Source organism: Chenopodium album, chromosome 7 (assembly GCF_948465745.1).
Source record: "Chenopodium album chromosome 7, dcCheAlbu1.1, whole genome shotgun sequence".
In the NCBI taxonomy this organism is placed as follows: domain Eukaryota; kingdom Viridiplantae; phylum Streptophyta; class Magnoliopsida; order Caryophyllales; family Amaranthaceae; genus Chenopodium; species Chenopodium album.
The window spans coordinates 42,312,079-42,328,462 of NC_137840.1; the positions used below are offsets into that span (position 1 = coordinate 42,312,079).

A 16,384-nucleotide genomic window follows, 5' to 3' on the forward strand; every position below is an offset into this window, starting at 1 on the left:
CTAATTAAGCACTTATATTGAACCGCTACCAACTCCCATCCATTAAAGAGTTGTGGTGAACCGATCAATTCATGATTTCTCTTTGTTTAATTAAAGGTACACTATTTTAAATGATCTCCTTAATTCGTGTCATCTTAATGCTAAGTCGATCAAGTAGCATCTCAGTATCTCACAAAACAACAACAATAATAACATATCCAAAATCGGCTGTTACAAAATCTCTTGTGGACGACGTAGATGCCACATCAGGCGTCAAAGGTCATAAGTCAAATCAAGTAAAAGGAGTTTCTGTTAGCAAAATAACAAATATACTCGACCCAATTATTCAACTCATAACATAACTTCTTCAATAATCACAAATTTGTCCATTAATCACCTATTCTACTACTTGACAATAACAGGCTTCACCCACCCCTTCTCTTTCTTTCTCTTTCCTACCTCACTTTCAAATTAAAAAGAGCACTGCCAACTGGCATTTTTGATTCATTAATCATATGATCATAAATTGAGGTGTAGCAACATTTTTAGTAAAGGACAAATTTAGCCTATAAACATTATATTATACATCAATGTCATTTATTATATTCTACCCCTTTTTCATTTCCACCCTTTTTCTCTCCTTATATAGAGAGCACACCCACTCTCACCAATTCATATCAAATACAGAAACTTCTGAAATATATTCATAAACTGTCCAATTCAGATCAAGACTTGTGAGGTGATACTCAAGACCTGAGATTAAATCTCGTTTACATCATTTGTCCTTCTATCCTATACGCCAAAAATAAAAATCGAAGATGGATATTGCTGCTTCAGAATGGAGAAATGGGTGTGAATCAGGGTGGACCGTCTACTTAGAAGAGTCATACATACCAAGAACAAATAATATTGGTGATTACCATCAAAGCTATAGATTAAATTCAACTCGAAACAGCAAAGATGATGGTGTAGAGGACTTATCTATGGTGTCTGATGCATCCTCTGGTCCTCCACATTTTCTTCTTCAAGAAGATGAACACCAATCGTACACTCGAAAATCGTCGAAAAAAATAGATAAGAGATCAAAGAAGTCGAGCAAAGACCATAAGAAAGCTACTAGTAAACAACATTATCATCTTGATGACACTGCTAGCTCTCCTGCCATTACGCATTCTAAGGTACTCAATTATGCCTTACTATTACTAATAGTATAAGTTTATTAGTTAAGAATTGTCAATCATTATTATAGTTTAATTAATGTTTTATTTATGATAATTATTTATTTTTGGCAGATATATGATAATTCCTCTACTATGGACCTCTATCAGCAAAGCCACTATCAGGTAGAAACATTTTTAGCCACTATCATAGGATATGCCTTGTACTCTTATTCTATGTATATAATCAATATTGATGCTTTTTTTTTTTTTCAGGGAAATTCTTCATACAGTAATCACTATGGTTCTTTTTGGCAGTCTTCTCATATACAAGATGATACAGATAATTTTACACAGCCTGGTAATTATATTCTCCCTTTGTCCGAAATTAATAGTCAAGTTATCTCAACTACCGTAATTGAGATAATGTTACTAAATATGCTTTTATCTTGCTGATTTATCAATCATCTTTCAACGTCTTCTTTAAAGTGACGATATATTTGAAAATCTAATAATATTTTGTTTATTATTTTGCACATTACTTTGTTTTACCATTATTTCTCATCGAAAATAATACGGAGTATAATTTTTCATTAAAGAGAATAAATGAACAAAAAATAATTTTTAGAAGGAAGAAGAAAAGCTTAAAGACTAATCATTTGTGCCTCACTTTTGACAGGTCAGTTAAGAAGAAGGTGGGAATGAGAGAATGAAAAAAGCCATGATGAGCAACAAAATTAATTAATTTATTAATTCCCTCAAAAAGTAATTATTTAATTTAATCTACTCTCTCAAATAGGCAGAGATTAAGAAAATGTAGTAGATGTTGAAAGAAAGAGGTGTTATTAATTAAAGATCTTAGTAGATATTGATTCTGTCTTCTTCACTTTTCTGTCATTAATTTTAATTTTATATATTATGATTAATTTATTTTCTCTTTTTTTGTTTTTCTTCTTGTCTTCTTTTCATCTGTTTTTGTCAATACGATGGGAAACAACATGAGAACAAATAAATATTCAAATAATTACTTACTCCCAAAATTCTAAATGGTGTCCCATGTCTTTCTTTCCAGCACAAAAGTGTAGTCTGTCATTTACAATTCAAGAATTTGTTCAATATGCTAATTCAATCCAAATACGAAGTATTAGTGATTCTTATAACAAATTAGGGACAGATTATTTGTATACTTTAAACACTCGGATTATTGATAAGATTTTTTGTTGAGAACAAATTAAAAGGTTGGCATAATTAATAATAGAGTAATATGGAATAAGACTATGTTTATATGTTTTCCAAAAAAAAAAAAAAAAAAAAGGCCGAGGATTTCCTTCACAACAAACACACGTAAACAGGCCTCGAGGATTGTGCCGAGAAAGGCCCCTTTGATGCAGAAGTCAGTACGATGTTTAGAGAGAGAAAGCTATGCAAGAGTATTCGTTGCGGGCTTGAGGCTTAAAGTGAACAAATGTAAAGAGAGAGGATTGATGGCTTTTATACCTTGTCATAACAAGGAAAATGTCCTGTTCAAAAAAAAAAAATATAAGGAGAATGGGCCTTAAGTCAAGTGGGCTTGCCATGTTGACCAGGCCGTTGACTTGACTTAGCATGGATTGGAGAGTCGAACCTTGATCTTGGGCTTTATAGGTGAATTATTTATGGACTGGCCCAATTGGAGTGAATTGGACCCAAACAACTTGCCCCCATACCCGATTTGAAAGCATGACGAGTCGGGTTTGGACTTGCAAAATGGAGGGAAGTAAATGATTTAATTAAGAAATTTGAATTTGGTAGATATTAATGATATAACCACTATTTGGAGAGTAATTAGGGAAGTTGGAAGGTTTAGTGGGTAATTGGAAGGAGTGTGTTTAACGGATGTTTAATGGTGAGTTAGTGGCACGAACTCTTAGAATTCCTATTTTTGGGAATATTTAGTCCTTTCGCCCCACTCTCTCCCCTCATTTCTCTTGACAAACACTTTTGAACTCCGCAAAAATCCCACAGTGAACCCACTGCGACTTTCGAATCTGGCTTATTGATAGAGGTTTTGCTTCTGAAACAAAAACTTGTAGATCGGCGAATTCCGCTTCTAGTAAAGGTTATTTTCCCCGGAGTTTCTTCGGTTTTCTCTGACTTCTAGGATACCCTTGCTTTTTTTTCGATTTATTCTTCTTTTTTCCCGATTTCTCCTATCACTCGACGATTGAGATGGTTGAAAATCGAAGGAGGAGGGTCGTACAGTCTTGGAAGGGAAGGGAAGTTCCTCAGCGTCATCAACCTTTGGGGATGATTCCCCCGTTGACCGGCTAAAATCCTTGGCAAATGGAAAGGGGGGAATCTTCTGGCGCAAGGCCGCCTAGAATGCCTATTCCGACGGTCCTCTAAACTTGGCGCCGCCGTGCGGTTCTGGGGGGCTAGCACCTCCGGTCGAGGTGCGAAACCTTCGCTAAGCGGATCTTGGGAACTGCTTGTCGGGGTGAGTGAGTAGAGAGATATTACGACCAACAAAGGGATCATGAGGGCTGAGCCTTACCCTTAGTGGGTAATTAACGACGACACCTATCGATTTACCGAGCAGATCGAGATCCACTATGGCATCTATGAAGAAGATGGGTACCAGTGCCGAATTCCTACTACCGAGGATCAAATTCATCATTCTCCCCTTGTCTATATCAGGGTGTACACCCGCTAACTACAGGGGGGTCTTCGGTTTTCTCTACATCCCTTTGTTGTGGATGTGCTGTACTCCTATAATATTTCTCTCTGCCAGTTGTTCCTTGCCAGCATCCGAAGGCTGATGACTTTCCTTTGAACCTGCCTATTTTATGGTTTGGAGCCGAGCTTCTATGTTTATTGGAGTCTCCACAAGTTGGTCAAGAATAACTAGTCAAATTATAAGCATGGGCCTGGTTGGTGGCGAATTAAAACTGTCTGAGGCCATCTTAGCTCCTAGCCGAACGATACCTCGAACAAGAATTACTGAAGCCAATGGGTCTGGGTTCGGGCACCTAATGAAGAGATCCACCCAAATTTTTATGGCTCGCCGCGGTGCTTGAGTGACCCCTACTCCGAGATGGAGGTTATTGGGGTTGACGATCCCAAGATCACCGAGGTTGAGAAGAGGCTACTGAAGCTCTTCGGTAAAGGGATGAATCCTTGGGGTATCGGGCTGAGGGCTTTGATAGCTAAGACTTGGTTGCCCTACTACCATTATTTCTTCTAAGAGAAGATGCTTGCCATAGTCGGCCTCAGCCAAAAGTACCATGGGGGTAAGGATTTCGGTTGGGGCCGAGGCTTTTTAATTTCATTTTTTCTTCTTTCTTTCAGCATGTTGTCTTTGTATTTGACTAACGTTTGCGTTTTGCTTTTTTAGTGCTGACTGAGGCCAATGCCAGTGTTAGTTATAGTCTTCTTGGGATTGACGCCGAGAGACAGGTGACTAACCGAGCTCCAAACTTCCTTGACTCTCTAGATCTACCTTTTGCCCTTAAACAGAAGAAGTTCTCCATCGTCTGCTCTTCTGAGTATCTGAAATAGATGGCTTGGTGGAAGAAGAAAGATCCTTTCTGCCTCTTGGGACCTTAGGGTCAGGCAATAGCCAGTGCTGCAACCGAGATTCACGCAGTTGCTGAGTCCCTTACGACTGGGTTTGTAGAGGAGGAAGAGGAAGACAAGAAGGAGAAACATACAGGAAGAGGATGAGGATGGGGAAGCTGAGTACGAGCGTCTTCTAGCTTCGGTAAGCCCTTTGAGACTTTGCCTTGGTTGTTTTGTTTTTGTTTTAGGGTTTTTTTTTTTTTTTTTTTTTTTGCTCATGTGGCCTCTTGCCCCCTGTCTTGTTTTGCTACAAGATGAAGAAGAAGAGAACAGGACAGACTTTGACGGGGAAGAGTCTTCGGACAAAGAAGGGTTGATGTTGCTCTAAAGAATAGCGGTCATCAAACCTGGTAAGTTCATGGACGCCCCTCCTTCACCAGAGAGACCTCGGATTGAGGAAAACGATCCTGAGGATCAAGAAGAAGAAACTCCTCCACTTACTCTCAAAGGAGAGATGATCATGAAGATTCCTCCCCCCACTAAGAAACATGGGGAGGAGGAAGTTATGCAACCAACTCCCCCTCGTGAGCAATCTGCTAGGTTTCAAGAGGGTAAACTCTTTATTGAGGGGGTGTTGTCTCCTGAGCATGTTCCCGAGCCTTTCAGCGTAGAGATCCAGCAAGAGGTTGAGAATATGGATGGCTTTACCGAGGGTAGAGGCACCAAAGGAGAAGTGGAGATCCTGAATGAGATCCCACAAGTTTTTGATGACAAGGACTTTAGGGAACTGAAAAGGAGAGGAAGGCTGCGGAGCAACAGAAGCAACAAAACAACGTGCCTTCCTCTTTGGCCGCTGGTTCTTTCGGGACTATCCATTCCTCTTAAATGGGGTTTGGCTCCGTCCCTATTATCCCTCTGGCTCAGCGCGCCAGAGTCACTCTTGATGAGTGGCGCCCTCACGCCTTTGCTTATTTCGATGACCCTTCCAACGTGTCTGAGTTAGAAAGGGTGAGAACTGGACTGCTGGAGCCGCTGCTGGTGCTCCCGAGGTTTTTGATAGGGTACCTGACCCTTTCCTCGATAACAAGAGGCTATTGATGTAGGTACCTTTCCCGATCTAAAGCTTTCTAACTTACGGTTTATTTTTTTTAATCTCTGCTGATTTCTGTCTTTTATTCTACATATGACTCATAACCTTTTTATGGCAGTGGATATGCACGACGAGCTGGTGGGGAAGCTCGAGGAGGCTGAATGCAAGAAGGTCGAGGCCGAGAAGGCAGTTGTTGATGCCGAGGGAGAGTGCAAAAAGATGCTAATGCGTTCAACACCTTCTGCCATGATATAGAGCAACATGTCATTCCCACTATTGATTAGGGCGAGGATCTGATCAACGAGTATGGGGCTGTATACATCTCTGGCTTTCGAGCTCGGATTGAGCAGAAGATTAAGGATGAGGTTGTGGCTGCTCGCGAGGCTGAGGTCAAGAGGAAGGAGCAAGAGCAGATTGCCGAAATTCAGTGCCTCCAAAATGAGCTGAGTTGAATACTCAACTGGACGATAAGGAGACCGAGGTGTCTCAGGTTCAAACTGAGTTGGCAATTGTCAAGAATCAGTTTAAGAACCAAGGTGTAGAAGCTGCAAAGGTTTAAGCTGACCTTTACGAGTCGAAGAAGCTACTGCAAGTTTAGATCTACACTAAAGAAAAATATGATTAGGGGTATGACATCGAGTACAAGGCGCCTCGGCGCCTCGCTTTTTATCTTCACCCCGGGATCAATTGGGACATAGCAAAGGAATGGTCATTAACCGAGAACGACTATCACTTGACCACAACTCATCCTGCTGAGAGTGAATTTATGGCTCGTTGGAATACGAAGGTAGCTAAGGCCATTGCTGAAACTGAAGAAGAAGAGAGGCTCTCCGCTGAAGCCAAAAAGAAAAATGCCAAAAAGGCTCCAACTCAAACTATCTCGTCCTCATTTGGTGTTGAGGATCCCAAGGGTCCTTGCTCCGCTCAGCCAGACCTTACTGAAGCGTAGGAACTCGGAAAGTCGCCTTCAGAATCTTACAGGTCAACTTGTGCTTAATTGTATATTTGCCGCATCTGTTTTTTCCCTTAAGTTTATTTTGCTTCAGCTTGCCTTGATTGTACCAACTTTGATTTATTTTTTGCTTTGAGTAGTTGTACTTAGTTCGGCATTTGTGTTTTTTTCGCTTGTGGGCGGCTGCCAATTTAGTTTCTGATGTTTGAAACATTCGATTTGATGTAGCTCAGTATCCTAGCATATTTTCTCTTTATGATATGCACTACTTTCCTCTTCCTTCCATTGCCTTGTTCCTGATGTTTTAGCTTTCCTTTGCTTTTTTAAAAATTTTGCAAAATTTTTCTATGTATGAAACTTTAGCTTAGAAATTTTCTAAAGGTGATCTGAGTGCTCCTTGCCCCCCAGAAATCTATAGTTATTGTCTTTGGATTTCTAAGGGGTTTAATTCTGTCATTTTGGCTCAGCCAAAGCTTTTTCCTTAGCCAGATTTCTGCTTAATTTTTTTTTCTGCAATTCCAATTAATTTCTTTTTTTTCTTTCCATTATTTTCTATTTATCCATGGGAATGGATACTCGAGACACAGTGCCATTGCTTTGGCGATATCCCGAGTACTGACCATCCGAGATACAGGGACAACTTAAGGCAATACTTCAGATTCGTCCACAACTTCTTTGCCCCAATAACTGATCTATCCGAAGTATAGTGCCTCTAGGGGGCGATACTTCGGGGGTAAGACCATTGGCCTATTTTAGGCTGTAGACACCAAATTTTGATCCCCTATTTTCCATAATTTTTTTTACATTCAATTAACTAATAAATTTTGTAATTTCATAATTATAATAACAAAATTTAATTTTGCTAATGACAACCGCAATAATTAGACATAAGAGACAAGTTCAAGAAGTGTTTACTTATGATTTTGGAGTATACAAAACCCTTACAATTTGTACTCCTAATTTACGAACAAAACACGAGGCTAATTTGTAGCATAACTCGAACCTTGTACACTCCTTGCCGGAAACTTCAAATCGTCATTTATTCACGATTATGAAAATCATTAACGTCATTAGTAGCACCACTAATGCCATAATCAAAGCTAAATATAAATTTAGCACTCGAAAATGCTCGTCGAACGGAGACGGAGCTTGATGGTTTTGTTGCCGGGAGCCATGGAAACCGAAGAAGAAAAGGCAAGGGGTGTGTTTTTTGAGTAAAGGGTGATTTCGGATAAGGAAAATCTCCCTTTTATAGGGGATAAATCTTATCCGTATTTTTATCATATCCCAATTGTGTAATCGTTTAATCTAATAATAGTAGTAAGTTTATCTTTTAAAAATAACATAAAATAAAAACAATGTTGTTACCAGTGACATATGTAACAATCATGTCGTTTGACATATCCTGGTCAATAGTATCAAATTTTGACCCTTTGATTCTGTACATTTTTAAAACCGTGATCGTTTCTAAAGTATCACTTTCTAACCCCGGATAAAAGTTTAGTACTAACTGATTTGACGTATCCTATTGCTATTATTATTATTCTAATATTTTAAGTCATCCTTTTTTTTTTTAAAAAAAAAAAAGGAAATACAAAGCACAAAAGACGATTTACTGGTAAGTGGAAAAAACATGCATTCATGCATGCATACAAACCAATTCCAATGCATTGCATGCATTGCCATACAGCTACTCCCCCATACTTGCATTTTTTTTTTTTTGCTTTTTTTTGCTTTTATTATTTTTTATCTTTGTTTAACCCCTTTATTCAACTTGTTAATTTCCACCATTTTTGTTAAGACTGTACTACTACTTCATTTATTTGATCTCTTTCCTTCCTTTCAACTTCCCACCAAAACACCATTACCACTATACCTTCATGAGTCATCTTTTCTCTGTTTCATACACTCATAAATAATGAGTGTAAGTATGCATGTTATTTCTCTTCCGGGTTATTACAATGACGACAATATTTGACAGTGAAAGAGTGGCTCTAAGCAAAGATACCTCTGCCATTACCACTCATTTGATATGTCAAATCTCTACAGAAAAAGAAAATGGTAAGCCATGGTTGTAATTTAGCAACGAGAATCAGAAAATGGTGTGATACGACAATACTTTGTATCACTGAGCCGTATTTCTTCCCAAACGGTAAGGTGATATGACTATCCACAATCAATGGCAAACAACTTTTTTTTTCCTTGTTATTTTCTGATAAATGGGTTGTGTAAAATAGTCGTATTTTGCTATGGTAAGTTTAATATACGAAGAGTAAGTACACTCTTCAAAGGAAAGTAGTACCAATTAACCATTGTATTCAAATTATATTAGTACTTTTAATTATTTTTAGTCATTAATAATATTGTATTTTGTTTAGTCAATAGTAATTAAGTTTTACATAAAGTAGTAGGCCATTCTATTTGTCCTCTACCTCATTAAGACGATTTTTGGTTATAATTTCTACCTAACTCTTGTATTCGTACATATTTATTTCGTATAACAATGTATTCTTTGTATTTTGTATTTTAGCTCCCATTTGCTCCCATATATATACCACCTCACTCTTCACGAAAGGGAGTATTTATTCCAAAGTTGCGCTCCAAAATCGTAAGCATCATCAAAAAGCCATGTGAGAACAAGAAAAGCAAAAGAAGCTATAAACAAAGAAAAAGGTTAGTAACTTCAAAACAAAAGAAAAAGATACTAAAAAGTAAAACTAAACGAAGCTAACAAAAACACTGAACAACTAAGCAAAACTAAGCTAACAAAGACCAAAAAGAAAAGTAAAGAAAGACTAAGAAAACAACTAACTAACTAAAAAACACTAAACTACAAGATTTGCATTCAAAGGGATTTGGATTTAAGGGTTTTTGATATAAGGGAGCAAAAATCAATCAACATCATCACAAGGAAAACATCACAACAACAATGGCAAAACAAGCTCATGGGACTAGCAACAAGCATCAACAAGACTAGAGATCAAGATATGAAAAGCATCATGCAAGAGGCAAATAAAATACAAGGTAAGCAACAATATTGGCACCCGAGATACAAATGAAGTTCTCCCAAGCTAAACATTATTACATCTCAACATCCCAACAATACAAATCAAGCACATAAAACATAAGGGATGGAGGTAAAAGACACAAAAGTGAGGGAACTAAGACTCGTCATTACCACCACCACTTGGCCCGGCCTCATAGGAATCATTGTTGCCCATGTAGTCATCGAAGGTTGGGGATGAGTAAAGAGCCCAACCTCCAATGAATCCCTCGAGCCAACCCTAATGCCCCTTGAAGTTATCTTGCTGCCAAGGGGAAAGAGGTGTGAATCGCTCGGACAAGGTAAGCTCAAAAGGATGGTTAGGGTGCACATAGGGGTAATTAGGGTCACCACTATAGTCACATCCTTCGGGAGCACGGTAATCATAGTTACCACGCTCGTCCGGGTAAGAACGAGGCTCGGTATCGGGCTCTAAAGGCCCTTGCCAATAAGGATGCCCTTGCAAAGGTATAGGACCTTGCTAGGGCAGAAAGTAAGGATAGTTAACTGGGGGAGTGAGGTTCCCTCGGTTAACCTCCGCATCATAGAGTTGTTGTTGTTGTATGAACATACCTTGTTGCATTTCGGAAATACCTCGCATTTGGGAGCAGAGGGCCTCAAAATCTTGGTCATACATGCCCTCCTAGCGAATTTGCAACCCACTCATTTGGTTGCTAAGGGCCTCCAAGTCGGGGCTAGCAAATTGAGGTTGTTGCACTTGCCCTTGTTTTTGTTGTTGTTGTTGTTGTTGGTGTTGTTGTTGTTGTTGTTGATGATGATGATGTTGTTGTTGTTGTTTTTGTTGTTGTTGTTGTGGCTCTTCTTCCTCTTCTTCTCCTTCTTCCTCATCGGAGTCAAAGTAGGGGCGACGAAAGCTCTTGGGGACATGCCACACATTAGGGGTGTCTATCCGGAGAAGAGATGTCAAAGATGGGTTAGGTAGGTAGCACCAATGCTTGTTATCCCAAAGCCACTCATAATGCCCATCCTCATAATGCTCGGAGACGAATTGAATTTGCCCCAATTGTTTCATATCAAGGTACAGGGAGGCAGCATCTCCAACCGGCTTGCAATATGGAAAATGATGATCGAGGTGGAGGTTGGTCAAGAGTCTAGTGACCATTCCCCCATAAGGAATCTCCCCGGTGTCCCGGTCTTGCAAGGCTACACAATAAGTGGGAAAGATGTACCCCAAGTTCAACCGGCCATATTCTCCTCTAGTGGCCAATCATAGAATTTTGAGCTCCAATTTGCTCATCTTGCCCAACTCTTGCTTGGGGATAACCGAGTACCCAAAAAGACGGTGAACAACCTGAAGACAAGGTTAGTACACATTGCTAATCTTGGCCTGCTTGGTGACAAACTCACCACCTCCGGAGATATTATCCCACCAAGAATCCTGATCATACTCCTCAAAAATATAAGGCTCTAGATCTAGATCCAAGATGTCACCACGAGGATCAAAATCTAAAGCGGCATTGAATTGCTCTAAGGAATGGTCAAAGAAGTTGTTGAAAATCTGGAATCGAACCCTATATTGACCTTCTACGAGAACTATCTCAACCGTAGAAAAGAACTCGAGAGTGGGCTCAACCTAGGTGTGGTAGCTTTGGGAGATAAATTTACCCATGCAAAGGTTGATCAACAAATCCCTTACATCCTCATTAATCCCCAACGCGGACAAGTCGGGTTGGAAGTAGTGTCTTGTGGGTTTGAGGGAGCAGTTTTCCTTTAATTTATGGTACCGGTTCTTTTGTTTTTGATCGTGGAATTTTCTTTTGGGTGGTGAAGTAGGGTTTTGTGTTTGGGAGGTTGATGTGCTTGGGGTAGGCTCATCAGTGAAGGTGTTTGTTTTGCGTTTCTTGAAAAGGTTATTGAGGATCTTCGACATGATGAACTTCAAGTGTAAGGATCATAAAAAACCAATTACAAAATTTCCAACAACAATTCGCAAAATTCACCAACCAAGAACTTCAATATCCACCAATCACAACTCCAATCCAAATTACCAAACAACACCAAACAACCAACAATTTCTTCCCACGCAATCAACAATCACAAGAAGAACCAACAATACCACAATATCACCTTACTACCAAAACTACCAAAATTCAAATTCCAAATTTCTCAACAAAATTGCTCACAAATGTTACAAAATCAACAAGCAACACAATTTGAGGTGAAATCAAACAACAAACAACTCAAATAATCATCCAAAAACCAATATCAATCATCAAAATCATCAAAGTTGATACTACCATTATTCATGCTCATGAACAATCAAAACTTGCAAATATATGACATAATTAAGCAATTAAAAGCTAGAGAAGATGATTATACCATATATGAAGCAAGATTGAACCACTTTTAGCCACCAATTTCCACCAAATTGAACCCCAAATTATACCCAAGTATGGAGGAGAGAGATTGGAGGTTTAATTTGGTGAAAGTAGTATGAATTTGATGATTTGGATGAAAATGTATAAGGTTTTAGTGAATTTGGAGTGAAAATTTAAGTGATTTAGGTTGAAATTTATGAGTTGTTGAAGCGTGTAGTGCGTTTTTGAGGGTTTGAGGATGATGGGGTCGAAGCTATGAAGGAGGAATAAGGGGAAATGAAAGAAAAAAGGAAGGAAGGAAGATAAGGGGGCAAGGGCTGATGCGCGCCCGCACCAGGCACGTGCGCGCCCGCACCTTCCTAGCCTGATTCTTCTACTTTTTTTTTTTACTTCTTGGTGCGTTCATCGATGGGTTTATCGATCAAGATCAACATTTGGGCTATTGAACCCACTGGAAGAGGCAGATTCAAATCAATATTTTACTGGGTTCAAAATCCCAAAATAATGGTAGCACCACATGAACCCACCAAGAGCAAAATTCCTTCAACTTTAAAGCACAAAATTCCCTATCTTACCTCACTAAAACTCTTACCCTTTTACCTCAAATTCCGATGATATCGAATATAATCACATCAAAAACCGCAAACACCTTCTCATTCCTCATGCTCACTTGATGAAATCTAATCCGAAAAATGCAACCTACAAATCCAAACAAGTAGAAAAGTGAAAGAAACGAAACTAAAATAAGGAAAAATAAGAAAAATTCAAAAATCAAAAAGAAAAGTTAGAAATCTCCGGGTCCTCCCGGGAAGCTCTTGCTTATGGTCCTAAGCTTTACCCTTCCTCAAAATCATGGAGGGTCAAAGAACACCATCTTCTTCAAGGTAGCGGAAAGAGTATATTCCTCTTCAACTTCTAGCAACGTCTTGTTGTTGATTGATGAAACTTCCTTCAAAAACTTTTCAATTGCGAATTTTTCTTTCCGTAACTTCTTTCTCTCTCTCTTCTTCTTAGAATCACGAGCCTTTTTCTTTGTATTGTTGTTCATTGTAGATTCTTCCTCACCATCCATACTCATGGAAACATCCCCTTCATCTTGAGGATAGAGCTCAAACCAATGAGGAATTTCAACTTCCTCCTCGTCCATAAGCTTGGGAATCATCATTTTCTCTTCACTAACCTTCTTGCCATTAAACTTGAAAAAGCATCATCACAATTCTCAAGAACATCATTAGTTGAAGAATTAATCATGCACACATTATCAATAGAGCCAGGGGAATTAGCACACATAATTCCTTGCACAAGAGACAAAGACTCATGCATTGGTTTCAAATCAAAGCTTTCCTCTTTCTTAACAACTCTCAAGGTAATACGACCGCCTTTCACCATTATTAAGGCTCCCGAAGAGGCTAAGAAAGGTCTTCCTAAAATGATAGGGATATGGTCATCTTCCGCAATCTCAAGCACAATGAAATCAACGGGAATAGTGAACCCTCCTATCTTAAAAGGAACATCCTCAACTCTCCCCTTTGGAATCATAATAGTCCGATCGGCCAATTGAAGGGTTATGTTAGATGGGAGGAGCTCACCTAGCTTGAGTTTCTTGAAAATGGAATAAGGCATGACGCTCACACTAGCTCCAAGATCACAAAAAACATTATCAAACATTTTTCCCTTGATCTCACATGGAATAGAGTGTTGGGGTTTGGTAAGTCCAACTTACCGCGGAAACGACCCCGACCCAAAGAACCACTCGCAATTAATAAAACCATAAAGCATAACAAATAAACATAAAAGGGTAGAATCGTAGTTTACTTTTGACGCGTGCTTCGCCCGACCTAATGGGCTCTCACTTGAAAGCTTTAGCTCCGCTCACACGAGAGCCTCCAATGGTATCCACCCACAAAGGACGAACACTGACTTTTTAGGTCCGCTACCTTGGAGTTAGCAAGGTCCGACCAAAACTCGAGTGATTAAATGAGTTCAAAGGTTTACACAATGGTGATGCCTTTTTCAACTCACACTCAAGTAAAGAATTCTCAAGCCATGCTTTGGCTATTTATATGGAAGGATAGCTTTTGAATTCCACTCATCTTTCAATGTGGGACTTTTTCAAAAAAAGATCCCATATGGAAAGATTGATGAATTCAATCCTTAGTTAAATAAACCAAGGAATAAGTAACAAGTGTCACATGGTTAGGTGAGGACCACTTTCTTAGCTACTTGCTCCCCAAGGCAATTCACATGCAATGTGAACTAACCATGTGTCACCCAACCTTGAGCCCCAAGTTGGGTTCGGTTGGGCAATTTTATTTTGGCCCGTGTCCATGACCCGTAAGCCGGGTCCACTGCCTCTTGCCAGACGTGCTGCAACCATGGTGCATTGCCACGTGGCACGCTGTCACTTGGCGGCTGCCACGTGTGCTGCCACATGGCGGCTGCCACTAGGTGGCTACCACTTGGCTGTCACTTGGCGTCTGCTAACGTGGCTGCCATGTGTGCTGCCACGTGGCACGCACTTATTGGGCGCGCTTTCCTAGCCTTTCGCGTGGCTAGGATATTACTTGTTACTTGATGCATTTTCCCGTCTCGCCAAATCCTAAATTTTGGCTCGACATTTGAGATTCTCCGACACTCTGTTTCGACGCTCCAAGCTCGAATTTCCGACGTCTAAATATTTAACACTCAGGTGACGAATTAATTTCTTCTAAATTAATTCGTCGAGTCGGTTCGTATATTTGCTAGGGTATGACCTGAATGGTTCAGTCAAGATTAAGCTATAATATTAATTATATGTTAATATTACTGATTGGAAGCGGCCTCCACCCAGGCATTCCGATCACTTGACCTTGCTGAATATATTAGCTTTCTAATAATTCTCAACCCGCTATCAGAATAATACACTAGTTCCAAGGACACCATTCCTTTCATAGATAAATAACCCGAATCTTCCATTTTCTTGGGCAACTCATTATGAATGAAAGCACTACAACAACTCCCAACATCAACCGAATCAACCTCATTACACATTCTCTTCCCACTCAAAATCTCCTTAAGGATCTTAGAGTACCTAGGCATTTGGGTAATTGCATCGATGAAGGGGATAGAAAGGTGAACTTCCATGAGCATAGCAAGAAATTTTCCAAATTGCTCATCAATTTTGTGCCTCAAGAATTTTTGTGGGTATGGAAGGTCGGGTCTCCACACTTCCTCACGCTCTTTCTTACTACTCCTCATTTTCTCTTGCACCTCCTCATAACTCACACTCTTAGACACAACCTTCTCAACTTCCTCTCTTGGGTCACTCCTCTCCTCATCCTCCTCAATGGACCTTGAAACTCTCTCATTAAGAACTCTCCCACTCCTAGTGGTGATAGAATACACGGGTTTCTTAGGTTCCACTCCTTGAGAAGGCAAAGAGGATGGACTAGCACAATCCTTTAGAGTGTTGGCTAGTTGGGTTATTTGTGTTTCAAGCATTTTGTTATGAGTCATCATCGCATTAAATTTCTTGTCACTCACCGCCATATATGTGTTGATGATCCTTGTTTGGTTATCAATCATTTCTTCCAAATTTGTCTTAAATGATGATGGTTGATAATAAGAATTTTCACCATTGGCTTGAGGCTTTGGAGCAAAATCGGGTGGGGTCCCCTTTGGTTGTTATTTTAAAAATTTCCCCGATTTTGGTTGTTATTCCAATTGCCTCGGCCTTGACTATTGCCACCATTATGGTAATGGTTACCAAAGCCTTGAGATTGACTTTGGTTTCCATACCCATGGCTTGGGTTTTGATTAATATAACCTTGGTTGTTATAGTTACCTCGGAAACCTTGGTTTCCTTGGTTCCTATAGCCTCCATTGTTGTAGTTATCGAAACCACCTTGGGGGTGAGAATTCCTATTGCCAAAATTCTTAGGTCCATCAAACCTTTAACCACCATTGGCATTAGACACAAAGTTGACATGTTCACATTCATTAATTTCAACATCATCACATCCATCAACAAAAGTTTGAGAATACATGGAAGAATCATGGTTATAAGATCCACAAGAATCACAAAATAGACAACCACTTGGCATGTTATTGGAAGTAGAAGGAGAAGAGTTAAAAAGTGTACACTACAAGAAAATTGATTTTGGGCAACGACAAAAATTTGTATGTGCAATGAGATCAAATTTCGTTGCCCTTATCTCCTAGTTTGGGCAACGAATATTTGTTTGTTGCCCATTACTACTATTGGGTGACAAATAGATAGATTTGTTTCCCACGTTAAGATATAGGGCA

The 16,384-nt window shown here is 39.5% G+C and overlaps 1 protein-coding gene across 1 annotated transcript; it reads left to right on the forward strand.

Annotated features, from left to right (window-relative positions):
* The first annotated feature begins 732 nt into the window (after window positions 1-732).
* LOC145637829 (protein SOB FIVE-LIKE 5-like) lies at window positions 733-2,072 on the forward strand. Its single transcript, XM_081688854.1, has 4 exons — window positions 733-1,157; window positions 1,272-1,322; window positions 1,413-1,497; window positions 1,816-2,072. Exons 1-4 carry the CDS (start codon window positions 798-800, stop codon window positions 1,839-1,841), a joined length of 522 nt encoding a protein of 173 aa, XP_081544980.1. The 5' UTR covers window positions 733-797; the 3' UTR covers window positions 1,842-2,072.
* The last annotated feature ends 14,312 nt before the right edge of the window (window positions 2,073-16,384 follow it).

Bases quoted from the DNA above. Each gene is read 5' to 3' on its own strand.
- LOC145637829 (XM_081688854.1), top strand. From the start codon at position 798: ATGGATATTGCTGCTTCAGAATGGAGAAATGGGTGTGAATCAGGGTGG. The intron at 1,323-1,412 runs GTAGAAACATTT...TTTTTTTTTCAG, and splicing joins ATCAGCAAAGCCACTATCAG to GGAAATTCTTCATACAGTAA. The intron at 1,498-1,815 runs GTAATTATATTC...CACTTTTGACAG, and splicing joins AGATAATTTTACACAGCCTG to GTCAGTTAAGAAGAAGGTGG.